This window comes from Pristis pectinata, chromosome 6, assembly GCF_009764475.1.
Source record: "Pristis pectinata isolate sPriPec2 chromosome 6, sPriPec2.1.pri, whole genome shotgun sequence".
In the NCBI taxonomy this organism is placed as follows: domain Eukaryota; kingdom Metazoa; phylum Chordata; class Chondrichthyes; order Rhinopristiformes; family Pristidae; genus Pristis; species Pristis pectinata.
The window spans coordinates 103,708,208-103,734,669 of record NC_067410.1 but is presented as its reverse complement, the minus strand read 5'-3'; the positions used below and the strand labels follow the sequence as shown (position 1 = coordinate 103,734,669).

General features: G+C 41.8%; 1 protein-coding gene across 1 annotated transcript in view; it reads right to left on the bottom strand.

The window, feature by feature from the left end:
* The window catches only part of LOC127571788 (E3 ubiquitin-protein ligase RNF13-like), a 211,809-nt gene that overhangs the window by 7,398 nt on the left and 177,949 nt on the right, over positions 1-26,462 (bottom strand). Inside the window, 1 exon segment of the mRNA XM_052018493.1 lies at positions 819-899. Coding sequence (XP_051874453.1) covers positions 819-899 — 81 coding nt within the window.

Here is a 26,462-nt window from a genome sequence, read left to right as displayed (position 1 = left end):
TTCTCTAGCACCACAGACGCCAGGGAAGATTAAAGAAAATAGTCAAGGACTCCACTATTTCCTTCCTGCCTCCTTCAGTAATCTGGAACAATTACAAAGATTTAAACAATTTCTCATCTCCACCTCTTATCCTAAGACTACACCCTCTGGTTCTAGATTCTCCAACCCAAGGAAACAACCTCTCGACATTCACCTGATCGACCCCTCTCTCAATCTTGCATTTCTGAATAATATTATCGCTCATTCCTTTAAACTTCAATGCATGTGCCTGCTTTATTAATTATACTGGCAAAGCTTTAAAGCACCCCTTCAGAAGTAGTCAGTGACTCGGGGGGTGAAATTGAATCTCGAAATACAAATTGCAGAAGGAAATTGGACGGTCATTAGTTCTACTGTGTCACCGCCAACCCCTGCCCAACCCAACCCAACCCAACTAACTTAGGCCTCTTTCTTCTAAAAGTTTTTTTGAACTTGTTTCAATTAAAAACTTTATTACTGTTCAGATTTCATTCTTAAAACCTAAAGGCAGCTGAAAGGAATACTACTAATTTGGTGATGTGCAAGCATTTTTGGCGTGCTTTGCATTCAGTACAAGCCTGGCTTTGTAAATCTGAATGGGTGTTACGTTCACTCTGAGAATGTGGAATGGATGAAGAAAGGTGAAACATTTGACCGTGAGGATCATCCAGGGTGGTAATTGTAATTGTTTCTCATATTTTGATGAGTATCTAAGTGAAGAGAGAATTTGCTGGTGGGAAGGTCAACCTAATTTTGACAATTTTACTTGCTTGTTACTGGATTGGGAAGCATTTGCTTACCATGTGAACAGGGCAGGATGCGAAGCTTGTCACCTTCTTCATATTCATCCAGACAAATTGCACATACTTCATATTCATCCCCTGCAGAAACAAAGGGATGGTTATACTTAGCTGCTCTAATGACCACACACACACACTCACATAAGACTAACTGAACATGAAGTGTTGTGCCATTTTTTTCCTACTAAAAGCTCTGTAGGGTGACGAAGAATTACAAGATTTATCTAACAAGCGAGCGGCAATCTGCCTCTCCAGCAGGGTTTCTCCTGGAGCCCACCAAACGGAACCAGACAGCTCAATGTTAACTTTTAATCCTCGGGGCAGAGACTTATAAGCTTTTGGGGATGGAGTTCCTTGCATGTGTACGACGAAAGACTCACGCAGTGGGTAAGCCACACTTACAGCCTTGTTGGCACTATGAACAAGAGGAATGTTTGACGATTTGGAATGTTTCTCCTAGTGACCACTTACAAGATCTTTCAAATTTATCTATCAAAATGGCTTTAGGATTTGGCAGCTGATGAAGATACGGGTCTCAAGAGCAAGAAAATTCACTTGGCAAAACGTGTGTGCATTATACTTCTTCCTCTGTACTCTTCAGATTACTGGGACTATTAAACTCCATGCAAAAACTACACTGAGAGATACTAGAACAACTTCATTATTTCAAGGTGTCCCAGAGCCAAGTTGAGTAAGAACTTCCAGATATAGAATCTCTATACCACTGTATATTGGTTCCTCTTTCAAAAGGAGGATAGAGCATCTTTCCAAAATTATTTTTTGGTACAACTCTGCCTTCATTTGGAACTGCCTACTAATGGAATCCACTTAACAGAACTCAATTAACATATAATACTCTACCATAAGAACCTGTTGTAAACCAAATTCTGTATCACCAAATCATATCCAAAGAACTTAGCACAATGTGAAGTAACACCGTCGCAGAATCAATGGAGGCAGACAGTTAACATTTCAGGCCCTGGACCTTTGTGAAATGGATCCAGGACCCAAAACATTGACCATTTCTCTCTCCACAGGTGCTGCCTAAGCTGCTGAGTGCTTCTAGCATTTTCTATTTATATTTCACCCTTACCATTATCTATCGTGTGTGTGATTCAAGTACATTCTCTTGTGATGCATCAAAATATAAATATTGGAAATCCAGTCTCTGAGCCCTGATCCTCCTGTATCATCATCTGCCTTAAACAGACCAAGTATCCTGCAACAACTTGCATTTTGGTAGATTTAAATGCAACAAAAAGATCACAAAGAGGTGGAAGGAAAACAGATACCCAGCCACAAGGGAAAATTGGGCGGGCAGATCAACAGCTTCCTCTAAGAAAACAAAAATTATCAGAATCATGTCTAAAAACTATTCTGTAGGTAGGATTGATCTTTCTTGGTGTCAGATTATACCAGTGACTGCATTGTAGGGGCTATGATAATTGGTTGCACTAATATTCCACACCTACATGTAACAAAGAATAATATCATCACAAATTAAAACCTCTCTGTAACATGTAGAAGTTTCATCCTATAAATGTGAAGCCCATGAATGTCAGATCACCAATCTCACGGTATAATTCACCTGGGAAATTGTTCACTCCAGTCAGCATTGCACCTTTTACAACCAGAATAAAATTCATTTAGACTACAGATGCGGGAAATTGGAAATAAAAATAGAAAATCTGTGAACACTCAGCAGGCCAGGCAGTGTCTGTTCTGACAGAGTCATCAACATTAACTCTCTTTCCACAGATGCTGCCTGACCTACTGAGTGTTTACAGCATTTTTTTTAACATCTGGAATTAAAACAGTATTATAAGTTTTATATATTTATTTGCATTTTATAATTTGTTAGAAATGGCTCCTGACCCTACTCCTGCTACCAAATGGGTTTATAAATTTGAAAGTTATTCAAAGAACAGATCACAGATCTGGCCCTGAAGATAAAGAGTTATCACAGAAAATTTTCAGATAAACTATTTCTTGTTCCATTTATACTGCAGGAGAATGGTCTATAGTCACCTGTGGTTCCTTTACCATGCAGAAAACTAAAATCACTACATTTAACAATATGTGAAAATACAACTATTTTACCAGAACAGAAAACTTCCACATTATAACTCGATGGTATGCAGTTGCCGATAAACTCAAGACTCAATCTGACTCACATTTGCTTGTGTGGGGATCAAAGTAGCTGACAAGCAGTAACAGAAGATTCCAGAGAGATTTGTACTACTGGGAAAAATGAATAGTATTCCCAGATTTAGCAACTACACAACTACAGGATGCAGCAACTGAACTAAGATCCAAGTGTCAAAGGGAAAGCAGTTAGAACACAGTTACAGAGCCAACTCAGCTTGGAAGGGAAATGAGGAGGCAGTTAGGTGAAGTATAACAGGAAGACAAACCTCATGTTTACGTCAGAAGTATTGCCACTGAATGATACTACATGCAGATTCTCAACACCACAGTTTAGGTTCCCCTGTCCACAAATGCTCACAACCACTTTATTAATATACTCAAAACTCCTGCTCTCATTTCCAAAACTCCACTGTGCTTAATGAACTCGTGTACAGCTATTAGATAACAGAAAATCTCCAATATTTACCAATATTAAGTGTTAAATCAATCTTAGAACTGCAACCCAATAGACCCAAATCATTCTCAGTCAAAGGCAACGTTAGCAGAGGAGGAAATACATTTTAATGATCGAAAACTTTGCCAGATGTTCAGGATGCATTCATTTACAGGCACAAGAGTCAATTGAAAAATAAACCATCTTGCAGTTGGAGGACAGCAAACAGGGTAAAAGGCCTGTTAACGACAGACCTGTGTAGTGGTAGGGAAGGCACTGGAAAAATTCCAAGGGAGAGGATTAACGATCACTTGGAAAGGCAAGGACTAATCAGAGACAGCCAACGTGGCTTTGTCAAGGGCAGATTCTGCCTGATCAATTTGACTGAAGAGGTTATAAAGTGTATTGATGAGGGCAGGGCAATAGATGTGCTTTCTATGGGCTTTAGTAAAGCCTTTGACAAAGTCCCACATAGGAAAGTAGTTCAAATGGTTAGGGCCCATGGGATCCAGGGCAAGTTGGCAAACTGGATCCAAAATTAGCTTGGCAATAGGAGACAGAGGGTGATGGTAGAGGATAGTTCTTGCAGTTGGATTCCTGTGACTTCTGGGATACCACAAGGATTGGTTCTGGGACCTTTGCTCTTTGTGACAAATGTGAATGACTTTGATGTGAATGTGGGAGCAAAATCAGTAAGTTTGCAGATAACACAAAGATCGGCAGAGTTGTTGATAGTGTGGAAGTTAGTCAGGCTGATGGAGCTTAATCCAGACAAGTGGGAGGTGATGCATTTTGGGAGTGCTAATGAGGCTAGAGCATACACCATGAATGGTAAGGTCTTCGGGAGTACTGAGGAACAAAGGAACCTTGGAGTATCCAGAGATCTGTGAAGGTGGCAACATGGTTAGGAAGGCATATGGGATACTGGCCTTCATTTGTCAGGGAACTGAATACAGAATGGGGAGGTTATGCTCCATCTTTATAATACCTTGGTCAGACATCAACTGGAGGACTGTGGGCAGTTTTAGTCGCCAAGGTATAGGAAGGATGCAATAGCACTGGAGGGGGTGCAGAGACGATTGAGGATATTGCCTTGGGATGGAGCAGTTCAGCTGTGAGGAGAGACTGGAGAGGCTGGGTTTGATCCCCCTGGAGAGGAGGTGGTTAAGAGGGGACGTTACTACGGTGTATAAGATTATGAGTATAGATAGGGTGGACTGCAGGAAACATTTCCCCATGTCAGAGGAAGCTAAAACTAGAGGACATAGGTTTAGGATAAAGGGGAAGAGATTTAGAGGGGATATGAGGGGCACCTCCTTCACCCAGTGTAGTAAGTACCTGGAATACACTGGCCTAAAAGAGTAGTTGAAGCTGGGTCACTGACATTTAAGAAGTGTCCAGATTAACACTAGAATCGTGTAGGTATAGAGGGGATGGACCAAGTGCTGGGAGATGGGTTTAATACAGAAGGGTGCGCATTGGTTGGCATGGACAAGTTGGGCTGAATGCCCTAATCCCATGCTGCATGATTCTACGAGTAAAGAGGTCCCTTCACTGTGGTTCTGAATGTGAAAGCAATAGGATAATGTAGCTACAACAGCCAGTATGGATTAACCTTGGCAAACTTACCCTGCTGTATTAAGTTATTTGCTGACTGAAGTTACCAAATGAGTTGAATCTAAGCCCCAGTGAGCTCAGGTGGTGTCCAACTGATACAACATGAGTTCTTGGACTCGACTCAATGGGAGATTTTGAGGGCCACATTGAGATAGAACAGAGCCTGAGTAAAGTGACCCATGCTCCTTACGAAACAAGTTTGCTTTCATGCTTTGACAGAAGGTCATTCTGACAAAACAGTGTAGAACTATAAATTCAACTGAAAATTACAGCTTACAATCACCACAGCAGTACAGCTGGCTTCAAGCGTGTAGACTAGAAAGAACTGTGCAAGGAGAAAACAATGTAAAACCAACCAGTCAACCATGAACATCTGAAAAACAAACTAACAGATTCCTTTCAGGAAAAGTGTTAAATGCAATGCACCAGAGCTGAAGGTTAACTAAACTTGTGACTTACACACGAACAACATTCCCAAGTGTTAACACAACAGGGAAGTAATTCCTCCGATTCGACTGTACTCAGACCAAGGAGGAAGAATTAAACTTCCCATCATTCTGCTCATTTCTCAAAAAAAAATCCCTAAAAATAGGATACAAATGCAGGTTCTATTGTGGTCTTCAAAGGGAAACTAGATAAATATATGCTGGAGAAGAAGTTGCAAGGTTATGGCGAAAGGGCTGGTGAGTAGAACCAGAGAGCTGCTCTGATAGAGAGCCAGCACAGATCTTGTGGGCAGAATGTTCTCCCACTGCATTGGACCATTCTACAATTTAGGTGCAATGTCACAAAAATCCAAAGGCTTATGGATAAATTAATTCACCAATAAACTTATTAATGAAACTAAATTAGTTGAGATGGTTTTGATTGCTTTGCATTTAATATGTTTGCAACATTACAAACCTTCTATAAGAAACAAATGTATAATTCAGAGATTAAACTCCAAGAGCAAACATTGCCAGCTGACGCAGTCAATTCCTGGGCAGAATTCAGCACAAATCTTTTGTTTTAGTAGATGAACACTGGAATACACAACAGATCAGGCAGCACCTGAGGAGAGAGTCAACGTTTCAGGTGAATGACTCTTCATCAGAACTGGACAAGTGAGAAAAGAAGCATGTTATGTATTGGAGAGAGATGGAGAGAACAAAGGGAATGTCACTGATAGGCTGGAGACCAAGATTGTGCAGGTAATGTAATTGCTTTTCGTACCTGCCGTTATAGAAGGGGGAAAAAGAAGAACATGCCAGAACAGAGTTGCAGAGCACAGCAGTTGCTGGAAATCTGAAAGAGTATCCTGGAAATATCCAGCAGATCAGGCAGCATCCATGGACAGAGGAAAAGACAGTTAATGTTAAAGGTGGATGACCTTGCATCAGAACCAGCCATTCCTGTCTCAGGAAACAGCAAACAATCTGCTGGAGGAACTCAGCAGGTCAAGCAGCATCTGCAAGAGGCAATGGTGCTAATGGTTTTTTTAAAAAAGTTAACACTACCGAATGTATTGACCATGAATGTACAAGTTTTGCACCATTTCTTTTGTATTTTTTTTATTATTATGAATAAAGTTTATTTTTGAAATATAAAAAATCTGTGGGAGGAAAGGAATTGTCAAGGCTTGGGGTCAAAACCCTGCATCAGGACTGAGTGTGGAAACCCTGCAATTGCCAAGACGTTGATGATTCCTCCCCCCACCCCCACAGATGCTGCTCGACCCGCTGAGCTCCCCCCGCAGATTGTTGCTCCAGATTCCGCATCTGCTGTCTCTTACCTCTTCCCTGTCACAGGAAAGGCTGGTTATCTGAAACTGAACTCAATATCAAGTCCGGAGGGTTGCAATTTGCCAGATGGAAGATGAGTTGCTGTTTCTCAAGCTACAGCAGGCACAGTAGCGTAGCGGTTAGCGTAACGCTATTACAGCGCGAGTGACCCAGGTTCAATTCCGGCCACTGTCTGTAAGGAGTTTGTACGTTCTCCCCATGTCTGCATGGGTTTCCTCCGGGTGCTCCAGTTTCCTCCCACATTCCAAAGACGTACGGGTTAGGAAGTTGTGGGCACGCTATGTTGGCACTGGAAGCGTGGCGACACTTGCGGGCTGCCCCCAGAACACTCTACGCAAAAATGTATTTCACTGTGTGTTTCAATGTACATGTGACTAAGATCTTACCTAAGGTTGGGCATTGGATCAATGTACAAAGCTAGAGACGAGGGAGGTCAGAATGGGAGTGGGATATGGGATTAAAATGATAGGTCACTGGAAGCTCAGGCTTGCCCTCACTTACTAAACGAGGGTGTTCTGTGGTGTTCACCCAATCAGTGTTTAGTTTCTCCAGCGCAGAGGAGAGTGCAATGTGGGCACTGAACATAAATCAGAAATAGTGCAGGCGAATTGTTGCCTCACCTGAAAGAACTGTTTGAAGCCTTTGATGGGGGGAAGCTCAATGTATTTGACAAGGTCAAGCCAATACTGAAGACCACATTACATTGCCTTGCAATATATAGAGAATGTGTGACAGTGAAGCCATCAAAGCTTGAAGATTTTTTATTCTGTCACTGAGTAACAGATAAGTGGAATAGATTCAGATCAAAAGTTAATCCAAGATAAAATTGTGTGGCTTTTTAGAAATTCAGCAGGGGATGGGGGGAAAGCTACTGTCTCATGAACAAATACTGGAAGTGCCAAGAATTTCAGGTCTTGGCTCGGGAATGCTGCCTATTAGTGCTGTTGTCTGCTCCACCATGATGTGAAGGAGAGACAGTGAACGGAAAAAAAATGCAAGGAAAGAAAGCTAGGAAGAAAATGTGGAGGCCAGGGAAGAAAAGGAGCAAAGCTTAAAACAAAAACCATGGTGAAGAACCTGCACGTATATAATACTTGCACGTATTTTGGAATGTCTTTTGTAATGCAAGTAAAAATGGCAGCTAAGGCACTCCACACACAAAGCGCTGGAGGAATTCAAAGTCAGGCAGCATCTATGGAAGGAAATGGACAGTTGAAATTTTTGGTGGAGACCCTTCACTGCCCAACAATGTTCCACAAAGCTAATGAAATCAATCACCATAGAGTCTCAGTAGCATTGACCGACTAAGGAATCTTGGCCAGGATGGCGGAGAACTCAACTGACTTCCATCAAATATTGCTGCATTATCTTTTCAACCCACTCGAGAGGACAGATCAGACCCATCCAAGAGATGGCACCTTGGACACTGCAGCACTCCTTTATATGGCAAAGTAAGTCTAGATTAATACCTGAAGTCTCTAGAGTAAAGTATGATCTACTGTCTGAGAAGGGTACTGAGCTAAAGACTTTCGTCCATAAAACCCTCCTGCTCCAGAACCGCAGCCAGCTGTTTGCTCAACTGCTTTCAATGACTATTAATAACTTATTCCACATGTACATTACTGTGTGTGTGAAATCTGTCCACATTTCTTACATGTATCGTTCATCCTTTTCTGAATGCCTCGGAGGATCTGGAATCTATTCAGCATGAATAATTGACTGAATATACTTCCTTCCTTACAGAATGTTTAATTGGGTTGCCTCCTTTTTTAATAAGGAGACCTATTTCTTTATCTTTCCACATAATGTAAACCCCAGATATACTGCACCTTTATAGCTACCCATTTGAGAGGGATTCCTTGCCACATTGGATAAGTAGGGGGTGTCATATGACCAAATGATGCTCACTTCCCAGAACCGCACATGGAGGAAGCTGTAAACTGACTGCTAAGTCCCTCAGATATGATTAACTAGACAAACTCACTGTGGCACCATGTCCAACAGATGTCTGCTTTATTTATTACTGCATCGTAACTACTGGACATACTCAGAACTATGCACAAAGTTAAGAGGTAGTACACATTGTATTCTGTAATACAGAAATATACTAATCATAACGGCAACACAATCAAAGCCTGTTTGGACAAAATAATCAGAGACAGCTATAATCCACAAACCTGGTGCTCCAGCTGGGGATGAGTTTAAGAAAGAAATTCAGAAAGACCCACATTATGTATATATAATTGTAGATATACATATTACGTCCTAGAGAGCATTATGAGATTACCGGGAGTGCAACAGTGCAAATTTTCAGGAACGCAGGGTGGAGAAAAATATTTTCCTGTTCTGAAAATTTCAGCCAATGAAGACTCCCAACTCTCAGTCCAAGAGAACAACTAATTGCATCCAATATTCCGGAAAGAGCAAACTCTCCTGGAAAATTATTAATTCTTTCCATTCCATTCCTCCACATATTCTGTGTTTCTATTTCATTTTCAGGTAAGAGTATTTTTGCTAAATGAGGTTGTGGGGTCAATTCTCACTCCAGAAATTTAAGAATTATGGGGTTAACAGTCCAGAAATTGAGAGGGAACTAGCAATACGTACGACATATTCCAGGCATAATAACAAGCAAATGAGGCAAGTTTAATTTACTACAGTGATTTCCATTAGAATCCTTTAAGATTATCAATTACTAGACAAATACTAATACTCTATTCAATTCACAGAGAAGAACATGATCAGCAGTGTACTGCAAAAGGAAGATTCCCAGCTGTCGACATTGAGTAAACTTATTTCCAGGTTTTTCCTCTGAATTTTGACAATTATAAATTTCTGGAGTGAGAAGTGACCCCACAACCTCATTTAGCAAAAATACTCTTACTTGAAAATGAAATAGAAACACAGAATATATGGAGGGTATTGATGAATTAGGAAGATGGGTAGGGCAACGTCAGATGGAATTTATAGGTGTAAGGTGATGCATTTTGGAAGGATTAACATGGCTAGGTCATAGCTAATGAACGGAAGTATCCTATGGAGCACTGAGAAACAGTGACTTTGGTGTATGTGGCAGTACAGGTAGATGAGTTGATTAAGGTGGCACTTCCCGTCATTAGCCAGGGTACATAATACATACAGGGAGGTTATGATAAAACTTTATAAAAACATTGGTAAGGCTGTATCTGTAGTACTGTGTGCAGCTCTGGTCACCACACTATGAGGAGGGCACGATTGCACTGGACAGGATACAGAGGAGATTCACCAGGATCTTGTCTGGGATGGGACGTTTTAGCCATGAGGAGAGACTGGATAGGTTGGGTTTGTCTTCCTTGGAAAATGCCAAGTGGGAGACCCAATTCAGATATACAAAATTATAGGGGCATAGATAGGGTAGAAACTTTTCCCCATAGCAAAGGCATCAAAAGCCAGAGGGCACCGATTTAAGGTAATGGGTAGGAGCACTAGAGGGATCAGAGGAAGAATATTTTTCACTCAAAGGATAGTTGGAATCTGGAATACACAGTTAGAGGGGATGATGGAGGTAGCAGCTAAGAAATATTTAGACAAGCCCTTGCATCTCTATAGAACTCTGGTTGGACCGCATTTAGAGTATCGCATGCAATTCTCTTCACCTCACTATAGGAAGGATGTCGAGGCTTTAGAGAGGGTGCAGAGGTGTTTTACTAGGATGCTGCCTGGATTAGAGGACGTGTGCTATCAGGAGAGGCTGGACAAACTTGAGCTCTTTTCTCTGGAGCGGCGGAGGCTGAGGGGTGATCTGCTGGAAGTGTATAAAATTATGAGGGGCATAGATAGGGTGGACAAGCAATATCTTTTTCCCATTATTGAGAGATCCAATACCAGAGGGCATGCATTTAAGGTGAGAGGGGGTAGGTTCAGAACAGATGTGAGGGGTACGATTTTTACTGAGAGAGTGGTGGATGCCTGGAATGCGTTGCCTGATAGGATGATGGAGGCAAATTCATTGGGGGCTTTTGAGGGGCTTTTGAGAGTGCCGGAAAATAACGAGCGAGTTTTTTTTTCTCTTTCTAGTGTTCGGGACAGCGGCAAGTGACTGCGCAGGCGATTTAAAAGTCGGAGGTTCGCCTTCAGTTTTCTTTCCAGCGCCGAGAGAGCGGAGAGTGCCGGAAAATAACGAGCGAGTTTTTTTTTCTCTTTCTAGTGTTCGGGACAGCAGCGAGTGACTGCGCAGGTGCGTGACGTCACTCGGAAGCGCGCGGGCGATTTAAAAAGCAGACGAGCATATCCAGCGGGCAGCGTCGGAGCGGGCAGCGGAGTGAGAGGGAGCAGAGTGGGTTAGGCTTTGGCTCAACGGGATTCGGCGAGAGCAGGAAAGAGGCGAGATTATAGAGAGGGGGTAAGTTATTAGTTTAGTTTAGTTTAGTTTAGTTTAGTTGTTGAGCTCAGTGATATTCAGCAGTATGCATCTGGGATTAGTGTTGTGTTTGGAGTGTCAGATGTGGGGCCCCTGGGAGACGACCAGACTCCCTGATAACTACATCTGCGCAAAGTGCACCGAGATGCGGCTCCTCAAGGAACGGATTGAGAGTCTGGAGCAGCAGCTGGATGACCTTCGGTTGGTTAGGGAGAGCGAGCAGGAGATAGACAGGAGTTATAAAGAATATGTAGACAGCACCTCAGTGGCGGTCCCCCTCGAAAACCGATATCTCATTTTAGATTCGGTTGGAGAGGATGACTTCATAGAGGAAGACCTCAGCAGCCAGGACCTTGGCACCGTATCTGGTACTGTGGTCCAGCAGAGGAAACGAAATGCAGTGGTTATTGGGGATTCGATAGTAAGGGGTACGGATAGCAGTTTCTGCGATACCGACAATGAGTCTCGGATGGTGTGTTGCCTCCCTGGTGCCAGGGTACGGGATATCACGGACCGTGTCGAGAATATTCTGAGAGGGGAGGGTGAGCAGCCAGAAGTCTTGGTACATGTAGGTACCAATGATGTAGGTAGAAAAAGAGAAGAGGTCCTGAAGGAGGAATACAAGGCATTAGGGAGAAGGTTGAGAAGTAGGACCTCAAGGGTAGTAATCTCAGGACTACTACCCATGCCACATGTCAATGACAGGAAGAATAGAAAGCTCTGGCAGTTGAATGCGTGGCTGAGTGACTGGTGCAAGGGGCAGGGCTTCAGATTCTTGGATACCTGGGACCTTTTTTGGGGGAGGCAAGACCTATTTGCTAAGGATGGGTTGCACCTAAACTCCAAAGGGTCCAATATCCTGGCGGGAATGTTTAATTTAGTTGTAGGGGAGGGTTTAAACTGATCTGGCAGGGGGATGGTAACCAGGATGCTAGGTTACAAGATGCTAAGGTGAGGGAGGAAGTGTATAGAAACGAATCCATTGAGGATGGCAAGAAGGACAGGCAGGTGATAAGTCAGGATAATTTACTGAGTAATAGAAGTACAACAAATCAGGATGTTAGGATACAGAATGTTAGGATCGGGGATGAGGATGTTAGGATACCGAATGTTAGGATAGGGGATGAGGTCTACAGGAACATGTCTATGATAGTAGGTAGCGAAGATAGTAAGAAGGATGGACAGGTAGAAAGTCAGGATAATCTGCTGAACAATAGAAGTACAATAAAATCAATAGCAGATACCAGTCTAAACGTACTATATTTAAATGCACGTAGCATCAGGAATAAAGTAGATGACCTAGTGGCACAACTACAGGTTAATAAATATGACATCGTTGCAATCACTGAGTCGTGGCTTCATGATGGATGTGATTGGGAACTGAATGTCAAGGGGTACACAGTGTATAGGAAGGACAGGCGGGTAGGCAGAGGGGGAGGTGTGGCCATGATGGTTAGTAGTGATATAAAATCAATAGAAAGGAAGGACATTGGGTCAGAGGAAGTGGAATCCTTATGGGTGGAGCTAAGAAATAGCAAGGGTAAAAGAACAGCAGTCATATATAGGCCCCCGAACAGCAGTCAGGAAGTGGACCATAAGTTGCAGATTGAGATAGAAAAAGCGTGCCAGAGTGACAATGTGAAGATAATTATGGGGGATTTTAACATGAAGGTGGACTGGGAAATCCAGCAAGGCGGTAGAACTCAGGAGAGCGAGTTTGTGGAATGTCTAAGGGATGTTTTTCTGGAGCAACTTATTGAGGAGCCCACCAGGGGATCGGCTGTTTTGGATTGGGTGCTATGTAGTGAACCCGAGGTGATTAGGGAACTAAAGGTAAAGGAACCACTGGGAACAAGTGATCACAATATGATTGAGTTTAGTTTCAAGTTTGAGAAGGAGAAGCTGATAACTGGTGTATCGATATTTCAGTGGAATAAGGGAAATTACAAAGGTATGAGAGAAGAGTTGGCCCAAATTGATTGGAGGAGTAAGTTAGCTGGAGGGACGGCGGAGGAGAAATGGAAGAAATTTCTACAGGAAATAAGGAAAATGCAGGATAGATATATGCCAAGAAAAAAGGTTTTGAATGGAAAAAAGGCACAGATGTGGATAACGAGGGAGGTGAAGGATAAAATAAAAGCAAAAGGGGCAGCGTACAAAGTAGCAAAAATTAGTGGGAAAACAGAAGATTGGAAAGTTTTTAAAAATCTGCAGAGAGAAACTAAGAAGGTCATTAGGAAAGCAAAGATGAGTTATGAAAGGAAGCTGGCGGACAACATTCGGAAGGATTCTAAGAGCTTTTTTAAATACATAAGGAATAAAAGAGAGACACGGGTTGACATAGGACCAATTGATAACGGTGCAGGAGGTATTATAATGGACGATAGTGAGATGGCAAGGGAATTGAATGAATATTTTGCATCGGTCTTCACCGTGGAGGACATAAGCAATGTGCCGGTTAGTCAGGAGTCTCACGAATTGGAACTGAGTTCAGTTGAGATTACTAGGGAGAAGGTGCTAGGAAAACTAAAGGGGCTTAAGACTGATAAGTCTCCCGGACCGGATGAGGTGCATCCCCGGGTTCTGAAGGAGGTGGCTGTAGAGATAGCGGAGGCATTGGCGATTATTTTCCAGGAATCGATAGATTCTGGCATGGTTCCGGAGGACTGGAGGGTAGCGAATGTAGTTCCGTTGTATAAGAAAGGTGGGAGGCAGCACAAAGGAAATTACAGACCTATTAGTCTGACGTCAGTGGTGGGAAAATTATTGGAATCTATCCTCAAGGAGGAGGTTACCGAATACCTAGAGGCGCAAGGCAAGATTGGACCTAGTCAACATGGTTTTGTGAAGGGGAGGTCCTGTCTGACCAACCTATTGGAGTTTTTTGAAGAAATCACAGGTAGGGTGGATAAGGGAGAGGCGGTAGACGTTGTGTATTTAGACTTTCAAAAGGCCTTCAATAAGGTGCCTCACAAGAGACTGATTAATAAGATGAGAGGTCATGGAATTATGGGTAGGATAGCAGAATGGGTGGAGCATTGGCTGGTTGGCAGGAAGCAAAGGGTGGAAATAATAGGATCTCGTTCTGGTTGGTTACCGGTTACTAGTGGTGTGCCGCAGGGGTCGGTGTTGGGGCCGCTCCTTTTTACCTTGTACATCAATGATTTGGATGATGGAATAAATGGTTGTGTGGCTAAGTTTGCGGATGACACCAAGGTAAGTGGAGGAGTAGGGAGCATAGAGGAAATAGAAAGGATGCAGAGGGACCTAGACAGTTTAGGAGAATGGGCAAGGAAATGGCAGATGAGATTCAATGTTGAGAAATGTGCAGTTGTACACTTTGGAAGCAGAAATAAGCGGGTAGATTATTATCTAGAAGGAGAGAAGATTGAAAGTACAGTAGTACAAAGGGACTTGGGGGTACTCGTACAAGATACCTTAAAAGTTAACCACCAGGTTGGATCGGTGGTTAAGAAAGCAAATGCTATGTTGGCATTCATCTCGAGAGGCATAGTGTATAAAAGTAAGGAAGTGTTGATGAGGCTCTACGGGGCACTAGTGAGGCCTCATTTGGAATACTGTGCGCAGTTTTGGGCCCCACATCTTAGGAAGGATGTGCTGACGTTGGAGAGGGTTCAGAGGAGATTTACGAGAATGATTCCGGGAATGAAAGGGCTTACGTATGATGAGCGTTGGACTGTACTCACTGGAGTACAGAAGGATGAGAGGGGACCTTGTAGCGACATTTAAAATGTTGACAGGAAAGGATAGAGTAGATGTGGCTAGGCTGTTTCCCTTGGTGGGCGAGTCCAGGACCAGAGGGCACAATCTTAGAATTAGAGGGTACAGTTTCAAGACAGAGATGAGGAGAAGTTTCTTTACCCAGAGGGTGGTGAAATTGTGGAACTCCTTGCCACGCACAGCAGTGGAGGCCAGATCAGTGGGGGTATTCAAGGAGGAGATAGACAGATATCTAAATAGTCAGGGTATCAAGGGATATGGGGATAAGGCTGGAAAATGGGATTAGAATAGTTTTTTTTCCCACCCCAATGGCCTGCTTCTGCTCCCTTGTCTTGTGGTCTTGTGGATGAGCACATGAATGAGAGGAAAATAGAGGGATGTGGGCATCCTATAGGTAGGAGGGAATAGCTATGTCGGCACATTGTGGGCCGAAAGGCCTGTTCTGTGCTGTACTGTTCTATGTTCTATTTATCAAAGCATAAAAAAGCTACAGGCCAAGTGTGGGAAAGTGTGATTCGAATGGTTGGGTACCTGATGGTCAGCATTGACATGGTGGACACAGGGCCTGTTCCACTGCTCTAAGGGATTCAGCACGTCACAACATACACCAACACTGCTGTCGCCACTCTCACCAGGAATTAGGATGCATTTGGAATATTTCCTGAAGGTTAGTTTACAGAAGGAAAGTTAGACATTCCAGTGCCTATAGTGATGGCCGATTCCTTGAAATCCCAGGAAGTATACTACAGAAAAGTTTTCTCAGAGCCCTGCTTAATATTCCATAACTGAATTACAAGCAAATACTTTGCAGATAGAAAGTTCCAGAAACACCCTATGTCTTGCTCAAGCAAAGCTATTGGGTATACTTCATGTACTTTGTTGCGTCTTCCAGACACACACCATTACACTTGCAAATTTCCAAAATTACGATGGTCAAAATTTTTCCCTACATCTCTGGTTGGTCACAACCATTTATTGATTAGGCTACTGATACAGATTCTGCCTTTGATGAACAATGTCTGCAATAAGCCTCTTTCAAAAAAGTGCAAGAGATGAGAATTTGATTGGCCTTTCAAAATGCATGGACCATCCATTCTGTTTGTCATGATAAAGGTGTGAATGGTTGTAAATAAACATAATTAACCAACAAGCAAAATTACTAAAGGACACTTAATGAGTACAAGGAATAGGAGAGCATTCCTAAGCTTTGTGCTTGCCAGATTCAAGTCCTAGTAGCTTTGCTTTGGCCATCCTTGTACTTTAAATGCATATGATGTAATGCATTGGCAGTACACAGACTAACAAAAGCAGCTGCAAAAATGTCACCTCAAGCAATCTGTGAACTGCTCATGGACACGGAGATTTGATACACAATGATAAAGAAAGCCAAGTTAGCTTCTTGCTACCAAACTCTTTATGCATTACATTTTGCCCTGTAGATCATCTGCCAAATTAAATGACAGTTTTGTATTAAAACTACTTTTTAACATTAAAAGAATTTCATTTCCAATCCTGGAAAAAACATGGGCTCTAAAGCTATAGAGCAATTCAGCCAATTAATTGAATATTAGCTTGAGGTTTTTTTGGGGGTGTCTAACAGTAAAGAATTAAATTTTAGAATTAATTTGAATTTATCAAAAAATTAGGCATGTATATTAGGAAATGGCTCAAAGAATAATTCGATATTGAACGATAATACAAATTACCTGCCATTCTGAAAAAGACTTGACCTTTCCAAGTCTAATCTTGAGGAATGGCTTGTTACATTCTATGTATCAGGAACTCTATCACAATCATATATGTCTGATGCATAAAATACAGTGGTAAAATACAGATTTTTGAAAGGGACAGGTGTTGTAACTCCCTGCTTCACTCTCTTTCCTAATGCCATTCTTCAGAGGATTCCCTCACTAGCTAGTCACTTGGCTGCATAATACTTCCCTTTCAGATACTCCAATTGCTTGATCACCGGAAATGTCATAAAGCTACTACATGACTGAGTTTCTGGAGCAGAGCGGGACACTGGGATTGGGAAAGCATGGGGTACAGATCTCTGATTTTCAAGCCTGAAATCGGGTTTTCCTATTGCCAAATCAGCCCCGAAATATCTAGTGTTAACTTGATACTGGCAATACAAGCTGGATCAATCTCAATTTCAGGTCAAAATTTATCTGGGACCTGAAGGGAAAAAAAAAGAACAAATCTGCTCAAGAAGTCCATTAAACCATGGATTTCTTTAATGTTAGTCACTGCTCAAATGCTAACATGAGTCTCAATGAGGGGAAAAAGAGAGCTTTGAAGAAAAGCAGCATACACACATTCTGAACCCCAAGCAGATAACAGGAATCAGGATCGGACAAGTAAATATCATCTGAATGGTTAGAATAATGGTAACTTTTATAAGATGAAATTAGTTGCTAAATTGTTATATTCAAACTCCAACCAGGCCCTCCTTGTTTTGAAACCAATTTGGATTTGGGGACTTTGCCACGTCTTGTTTATAGGCATTTGAGATGTTCTTTTAGTAAAATCTTGCGATTAAAATATTCCACACTAGATTTAATTTTCTTAACATTTATTTATACTTGTGAAATCAGCTAAAAAGAGCAACATATCAAGCAAATTCACATGTCCTCTACATCCTCCAAAACTGTCAAAGTATATTATGTCCTGTGACCGAGATGTGCCAACAAATACCTCCATTATTCCTCTCAAGTTTAAAGGATTCCCAAGTAATTTTTTTTGCTCCGTTGATCAGTTTGCTTATTGCAATGGATCAGGGAACAACACAGACTCAGAAAATACTGGGAATACACAGCAGGCTTGCCTTCGTCCAAGAAGATAAATAAACATTTCAGATGTAGTCTGTTTGTCAGAGGAGGGGAGTGGCAGACTAGAGAGAGCTCTTCAAGTGGAACTGCCGATAGCATATCCCGCAACCCCAAATTATGGTTTTTATTTTGAGTTTCCAGCAGTTGGATTTATTTTGTTCTTTTTTTAAAATGAAATGGTACTTAAACAGTACTGAAGAGTTTGCACATTGTAAAATTAATACAAGTCACTAGGATTGGTGCCATTGCGGTTTCTGGAGGATAAAGAATGAATAAATTGTTTGGTCTGCAGTCACGATGTCAGAGATGGAAGTTGGCTGATGGCAACAAAAAGGGGTGATATTGACTATTTTTATTAAAACCTTCCACAGAAAATGTCAATAACCCTTCCTAAACTGGTCCCCTCCTTCCGCCCCGCACCCCCAGAAAGCAGTATGCAGGTTGAATCACTCAACCTGACAGCAGATTCAAAGACTGTACAGTGGTGAGGTAGGAATGGATACAAAATTCAACCCATAGGGCGGTATCAAGTGACTGATCCAGAGGAATGTTGCTGGGAATTCAATTTTCTGTCAATAAACATAATTTTTAAAAAAGTGGCACATTTAAGATCTATGAGAACTTGTTCCATGTTTTGATAGGATGCAGTCAGCTTTAGCATTAAGCTGTACAGAGAAGTCAGAACCGACTGGGAATATAGGTGACCAGAGGCAGCCAGGAGTGAAGCAACATGCCATGTGTCCAGAGCAACACACACAAAATGCTGGAGGAACTCAGCAGGTCAGGCAGCATCTATGGAGGGAAATGAACAGTTGACGTTTTGGGTTGAGACCCTTCATCAGGACCGGAAAGGAAAAGGGCAGAAGCCAGAATAAGAAGGTGGGGGGAGGGGAGGGGGAGGAGCATGAGCTGGAGGGTGATAGGTGAATCCAGGTGAGATGGGGAAGGTAGGTGGGGGTGGGGGAGAAGGGGGAAAGATGTGAGAAGCTGGGAGGTGAAAGATGGAAGAGGCAAAGGTATGAAGAAGATGGAATCTGATAGGAGAGGACAGTAGATGCACGTGTCTGGCTGTCCACATTACTGTAAGTAGACATTGGTAAGGTCACCATGCTTTAAAACCCATGTCAGACTACCCCTGTCTGTCTCCGTCCTATGCTTCACGATGACGTGCAAGCTGTGCTCTTAGTTAAAGGATTAGCAACTTCTCAGTGCAGGCTGGTGTCAAGCAAGGCTGCACTATCACCCCAATCTTTCTTAACTGTGTGACACCTCACCTCCAACAAGCTTCCAACTGGAATGGAACTAATCTACAGGCCAAGTGGGAAACTGTTCAATCTACATTGAACGGATGGGCACAGGAAAAGATTCGAGACCATTCTCAAAGCTTCCTTGTAAAAAATAACATTTCCTTGATAAATCCATGCAGACCATTTTTGATTAATTCGAGCTTTTCTAAATGGCTTGTACTGTCCCCTAACATGGATTCTCAAACTTGGCCCACCATGGAAGGTAATCTAACTGGCCTATGCTCACTTAGTTTATCCTTTCCTCCCTTTTTATACAACAGTACACCAACAGCCCCCCGATGCTTTAGTATCATTCCTGCAGCTAGAGAGGATTGAAACATTTGAAATGTGTCAGTAAATAATAAAACATGTTTCGACATCGATGTGGACATTTTGACAGGCCAGCAGAGCTGACAGACATGAACACCCTGGGTTTTCTGGCAACAAAACAAAAGGGAAATTTTAAGAAGAGGCAAAAAAAATAAGTTAACCCATGCAAAGAAAAATCAATAGAGTTGTACGCCACAGAAATGGGCTCTTTGCCCCCCCCCCCAGCCCGTGTCTATGCCAACCATTTTGCCCATCTGCACTCATCCCAATTTGCCTGCAATAGGCTCATATCCTTTGATGCCTTGCGTATTTAAGTGTTGTCTAAGTATCTCTTAAACATACTGACTGTATCTGATTGCCTCTGGCAGTGAGTTCCAGATATCAACCACTGTGTAAAAGAGAAAACTTTTCCCTCAAATCTCCTTCCTCTCACCTTAAACCTATACCTTCTTTCTTTTGATACATTTTGAAAATGACCGACTATCTGCCCTATCTATACCTCTCAAATTCTTATACATCTCTATCAGGTCACCCCTCATCTTCCTTCACCCCATAGACAACAAGCCCAGCCTACCCAAACTCTCCCTATGACCAAAGTCTTCCAATCCAGGCAACATCCTGATGAAGCTCTTTTGCACTCTCTCCAGTGCAATCACATTTTTTTTATATAGTGTGGTGACCAGAACTGCACACAATACTGCAAGTGTGGTTTAACAGTGTTTTGTAAAGTTGCAACATAATGTCACAACTTTTATATTCTATGCCCCAACCTATGAAAAGCATGCCGTATGCCTTCTTCACCCTCCTATCTACCTGTGTAGCCACTTTCAGAACTCAAAAGTCCCAGGTCCCTTTGTTCATCAACATTCCTCAGCACCGTACCATTTACTGTATACTACATGTCTGACTTCCCAAAATGCATCATCTTGCACTTGTCAGGATTAAATTCCATCTGCCAACACTCTGCCCAACTTTCTATCCAATCTGTAGTCTGCTGTAGCCTTTGACGACCTTCCTTGGAAGCCATAGCACCAACATGTGTGTCATCTGCAAACTTACTAATCATACTTCCTATATTTGCATCCAAATTGTTGATATACAAGGGTCCCAGCACTGATGCCTGCGGTACACCACTGGTCACAGACTTCCACTCAGAAAAGCAACCTTCCACCACTATCCTCTGCCTACTATCACCCAAGCCGATTTTGGATCCAATTAGTTAGCTCACCTTGGATCCCCTGTGCCTTAACCTTCTGGAGCAAGCTACCATGTGGACCTTGTCAAATGCCTTACTAAAGTTCAGGCAGGAAACATTTACCATCCTGCCGTATCAATCATGCTGTTTCCTGCACAAAAAACTTAAATTAGTGAGGTAGCATTTCCCCCACTCAAAGCCGTGCTGACTTCCCTGATCAGTCCCTGCTTTTTCAAATGTACATAAACCCTTAGCATTTTCAGGCTTACTGGCCTGAAGTTACCTGGCTTATCCCTGTTGCCCTTCTTAAACAAAGGAAGGACATTAACTATCCTCCAGTCTTCAGGTACTTTACCATGGCTAACACAGATGCAAAAATCTCCATTAGGGCCCCAACTATCTCCTCCCTTGCTTCCAATAGATCTCATCTGTCCCTGGGGATCTATCAACCCTAATGCATCCCAAGACATCTAACGTCCCCTCTTTCTGAATACTGACCGGCTCCAGATTATCTATGCACCTCCCCACTGAACTCACTATCTTCCATATTCTTCTTCTTGGTGGATACAGATGAGAAATATTCATTTTGGACCTTGCCCATATTGCCTAGGGGTAACACACATAGATTACCCCTTTGGTCCCCACAAGGACCCATTCTTTCCCTGGCTATCCTCTTGCTCCTGATATACCTACAGAATGTCTTGGTATTCTCCTCAATCTTACTTGTCAAAAATACTTCATGGCTCTTTTTTGCACTCCTAACTTATTTTATAAGTACTCTCCTACATACTTTATGTTCCTGAAGAGACTCCTTCGATCCCAGTTGCCTGGGTTTAAAAAAAATTAAAGGGATACCAAAATGAGAATTTCACCATGGAACCATTATACAATGGTTCTTCACTTGACTGGCTGGTTTCTTGTGTTTTTTTTTCCTCTTTGATAACCACAGTCAGAAATAACCACAGAAATGCCAAGCTTTGAAATTATGAATGAACCAACTAACTGAACAAATTACCAGGAGGGTACTAATGAAATCTGTTTTACATTTCACCCATAACAATGCTACATTTCTTCAATGTGAAGAAGGGCTGAACCTACTTGTACAGGACTGACATTTCAATCTGGAAGAAATCTGTCCGAACTGACAATGTGAAACTGCTTGCATCCTGTTGGTTACCCTGGTTTTAACCCTGCCGTTATGTCAATTTCGTCTTTGAAAGAGTTCATCCTCATGGGTATTTCACAGACAAGTCTGCTCTACGTTTACAGCTTCCTGGAATGAGCAAATAGTTTGGCATGATAGATCAGTTAAACCTTTGCCCTCTGGAATCCAATGCATGTAGCTTTCTAAATGGTCTTAAAATATTTCTTCATTGTTTCATAACAGCCCAATAAAAAACATGCGTATCCAGAAATCTTTCCAATGAGATCCTAATGTTTATCCTTGATCTCTGGCTTTTACTCTGTCCAAATTTACTTGAGCCTGCACATTACCCTATAAGGAAGAATCATATCAGTTACTTTATACGCAGCACTGATGACGCAGTCACTTTGCTGTTACTCCCTCCCAAGTACTGTTACAGCTTGGAACAAGGAAAGGCTTCTACTAACAATAATCTTCACTTCCGTAAAGTGAACTCAAATACAATTTCCACAAAATACTTAAATACAGGCACATTAAACCCAAAATGCAAATCATTTGTGCAACAAAATACTACTTTTAAAAGTAGTTTTAAAAATAGTTTGGTGAAATGCAAATTTATAAAATGGCAGTAATTCCCAACAAGAGTCCTGTCAAAGCTATGAGACACTTGCGGATTCTAGCAAACACAGACAGCAGTAGTTAACATTTATGTTGCCTTACATGGTACATTTCTTTAGACTTCTCTCATGCTGTCTACAGCAGAGCTCCACCGAATAATCTAGGCTCAAAATAGAATTCCAGCTCTGAATGGATTCTACAAACGTCATAATTTGAAAATTAGTATGAAAGATAATGCAAACTTGTAGTCTAACACTAAGAGGAATAAGGTAGCTGAGAAAAGGTGGATGTAATATTGGCATGCAGAGTAAAATGATTTTTTGTTTAAAAAGCAACAAGATGTAAAATAAGCACATTTCATTCTGGAAGAAAACTACAAGAAGTTGTAGAATGTTATGAATAAAAAGAAATCAATTAAAATCAGAGGGCCCGTGAGAAATGGAAGAATGATGACTAGAACTAAAAGAGAAAACGAAAAAGAGATCAACACTAAATTAGGAGAGAGGAAGAGGAAAAAATTGGAAAGGGTACAATATTCTACAAATACATCATTTAAAATAGGGAACAAGAAGAGTGCAATGGAAGTCCTGAGTAGAGAGAATTCCAAACTTGCAATTGTTCATCAAAATAAAATCAGAAGGGATTAATGCTCCCTAATCAACTTGTATTGAAGACAAAGATACTAGAAGAGATACATCCTGAAGTAGTTAAGAACTAGATGAGAATCACGGTGGATAAAATGGAATTGATTTGATATATTGGTTAAGCTAAGGAAAGAAAGAGCAAGGGCCAGAATGAGTCATCCTACGAACTTGTGTCAGATCGCATCAGCTGATGCACTGAAAGTCATCAGATAGGAAACTGCAGAGGTTCATGATATTAGTTCAGGCCTCTACAGTAGAATATTACATGTAGTGAACATGTAGAAAAATACAGACCTGTAAGATGTGGAGATTGAGAGGGAGCACAAGAGATGAAATTTGAGTCATTATTTAAAGGTAAAATTAATACATATCCAAAGAAGAAATTAGCTAGGAGTAACTAGCATAGATCTCAAATGGGTCAGCAATGTTCGACAAAGCACAGAATTAGTTTGCTATGTCAGATCATCTTCAGTCAGGAAGGGGCTCTAGTCCCAGTACTCTCAATAGAATTAAACCTGTGATAAGTAAGCTCCTCTTTCCTCCAGAAAAGATTTACGAGAATGTTGCCAGGATTAGAGGCCCTGAGTTAAAAGGAGAGGTTGGCCAGGCTAGGTCTTTATTCCTTGGAACGTAAGAGAATGAGGGGTGACCTTATAGAAATGTTTAAAATTATGAGAGGCATAGATAAGGTGGACGAAACAGTTTTTGCCCCAGGGTAGGGAAGTCCAAAATTACGGGGCATAGGTTTAGGGCGAGAAGGGAAAGATTTAAAGGGACGTGAAGGGCAGCTTTTTCACACAGAGGGCGGTCAGTATATGGAACGAGCTGCCAGAGGAAGTGGTTGAGGCAGGTACAATAGTATCATTTAGAAAGCACTTGGATAGGTACATGGAGGGTGGGGCTTACAGGAACGCAGGAAATTGGGACTAACTGGGTGGACAATATGGTCGGCATGGACTGTTTGGGCTGAAGGGCCTGTATACTGTATTGCTCTATGACTCCATATTTAATGGTAAGGGAAGAGGGACATGGAGTTCCTTTCTACATATAGTGTTCTGGTTGTGCCTGCCCTTTCTCTTCCTACTTTTGCTGTTTGCCCATATTCCTGTCATTTTCCACTGACATGCCTCTTTCTTAAGGCTGCAGGATGGTCTCATGAGAAGCCAAGTCATTATTCCTCATTATGGAAGTTTAGACAAGTGCAGAAGCTACTCAAGTGCTGGGGGAACACAGCAACATTCCATCCAAAGTCCACAAATGCATCTTTGTTGGATAGTGCTCAGGACAGATACTTAATTCTTTCATTAATTATCAGTATTGATTAGTGTTTCCCACCCACATAGGTGATCGCCTGTAGTTCTAAAATTCCAAAATAATTTTTTGGAACATTATCCTAGAAGACATTCATGAATCTCAAAGATTAGATGACAAAAATAGTTCACATATGTGCTTTAAGACCATTTGTTCTGATCAGAGTGGTTGTAAAAAATAAATATTTAGAAAATATATCAGTGACAGCCAATATGTTAGTTCATTGACACTGCTTCCAGGAATCAAGTGAATACACCCTGGGGAATGGCTGCAATGGGGTGGAAGGAAACCAATTTTATTTAGCTGTGCAGAAGGATATTATAGAGAGGGAAATGTTGAAAGAAGAAAGACAACTTTCTTCTAATTCACCAGCTATAAAGTGGGAGACATTTAACTCAAGCAAAAGACTGCAAAGCAAAACAATGCACTCAGACCAATATCTTCCCATGAAATACTTTGACAAACACCACTATATAGCAGTTTTCTCCTTACATCATATCCTTTCAGGTTGGCTCACGGATTCCCATGGTTCTCAATAAAGATTGGGTCCATCACATTGACTTACCTTAAGTAATTACTCTTACAGAGAACCACCGACTTTGCTTTGAACCCATATCCAACATCTGCAGCCATCAGTTGAGCTAACACGTGTTACATGCAACACTGCTGCCTCTGTGTGACAATAGTTTTCAACAGTATTACCAGCACCTGGAAATCTCACTCTGCCATGCAGTTAAATCAAACCACATCATGCAATGTCATTTGGATTATTCCCCAGGATTTTGGCTGTGATTATTCACGATTAATATATGCAGGTACTGATATAACCTACTAGTCCCTAGGATTCTTTCATGGGACGTGGGTGCCAAAGGCAAGGCCAGAATTTGCTGCCCATCCCTAATTAAACCCTGTATCAGTGGCCTGCCAGGCCATTTGAAAGAGCAGTTAAGAATCAACCACGCCGGTGGATCTGAGGTCACACGTAAGAGCAAGAGAGCAGATTTCCTACTCCAGTGGAGATATATGAACCAGATCTATTTTTGCAATCTGATGGTGTCATTTGCTGCTGTACAGTTCATGTGGACTTCAAATGCTGATCAAAAACCCTCCAAAATAAAAATAAAATTTATGGAAATGTGGTAGCAGGGTAGCTTTACATTCTAACCCACCCCTCCATTATAAATACAATTAAATAAAATCAATACTTTGCCCTTGTCATTTTAACGAGTCGATAATCAGGTAAACAAGGATCATCAGATTATTCACCTTGTGGTATTAACTTTCATGAAAATCAACACTAACATATTACTAATGCTTTCTTAGCATATGCTGAATATCTCACTTTTCACGTGCTTAAACATGGAGAAATGGACAGTGCTCTGAAGGCAATTCAGGGAAAGCAGGAGCCAATGGGAGCCACCCAGGTGAACATCAGACCAAAGCAAACGGCTAGCAGAGTTGTTGTTAACATCCACAGCAAAAGCACCATTTCAAATGTCCAGTATCAATCTGAGATAGCACCACTGTTAGGTCAGGGAAGCCATTTCAAACCATTCCATTGCCCATTTTCTCAATGGCGTGCAGGATTCTGGAAAGGTACCTGCAAAATAGACTGAGCCCAACCCTGGGAACTGTGCTTGTTGCCATTTCTTATGCCTGTGACTTACTGTGGGGCATGAGGCAGAGGCACATTGCTGAGATGCTCCAAAATCATTTGGTGTGCAAAACCGCAAAACTAATTCCATGATGAGTGAGTGTCAGCTCCATGTGATCAGTCAGGTACCCATGCACAATAATGCGCTCCCACTGGGATCAGTCCTGGTATGAATCTTCAATATATACATTAGTTCATTCTCTCCTAGAACAAGCTGACAACTTAGCTCTGGCTCAGGACAATGGAAAAAAAGCATATACTCTAGAAAACTTTCAAGGAACGGAGGCTTCAGTCAACACTGTCAAAACTGTCATTTCAGCCTTTCATCCAAAGAACTTGAAAACCAGGGAGGAACTGCACGTCCAGCTTTGCGACCAGCCATTCACGCATAATCCAACTTCAAAATACCCTGCATCCCCTGTTCGCTGACTTACCAACAACACCTCTCCAGAATGTCAGAACCAAGGTCTAGATAAAAGTGAATCTCATACAGACACTGGTCAGATGCCATC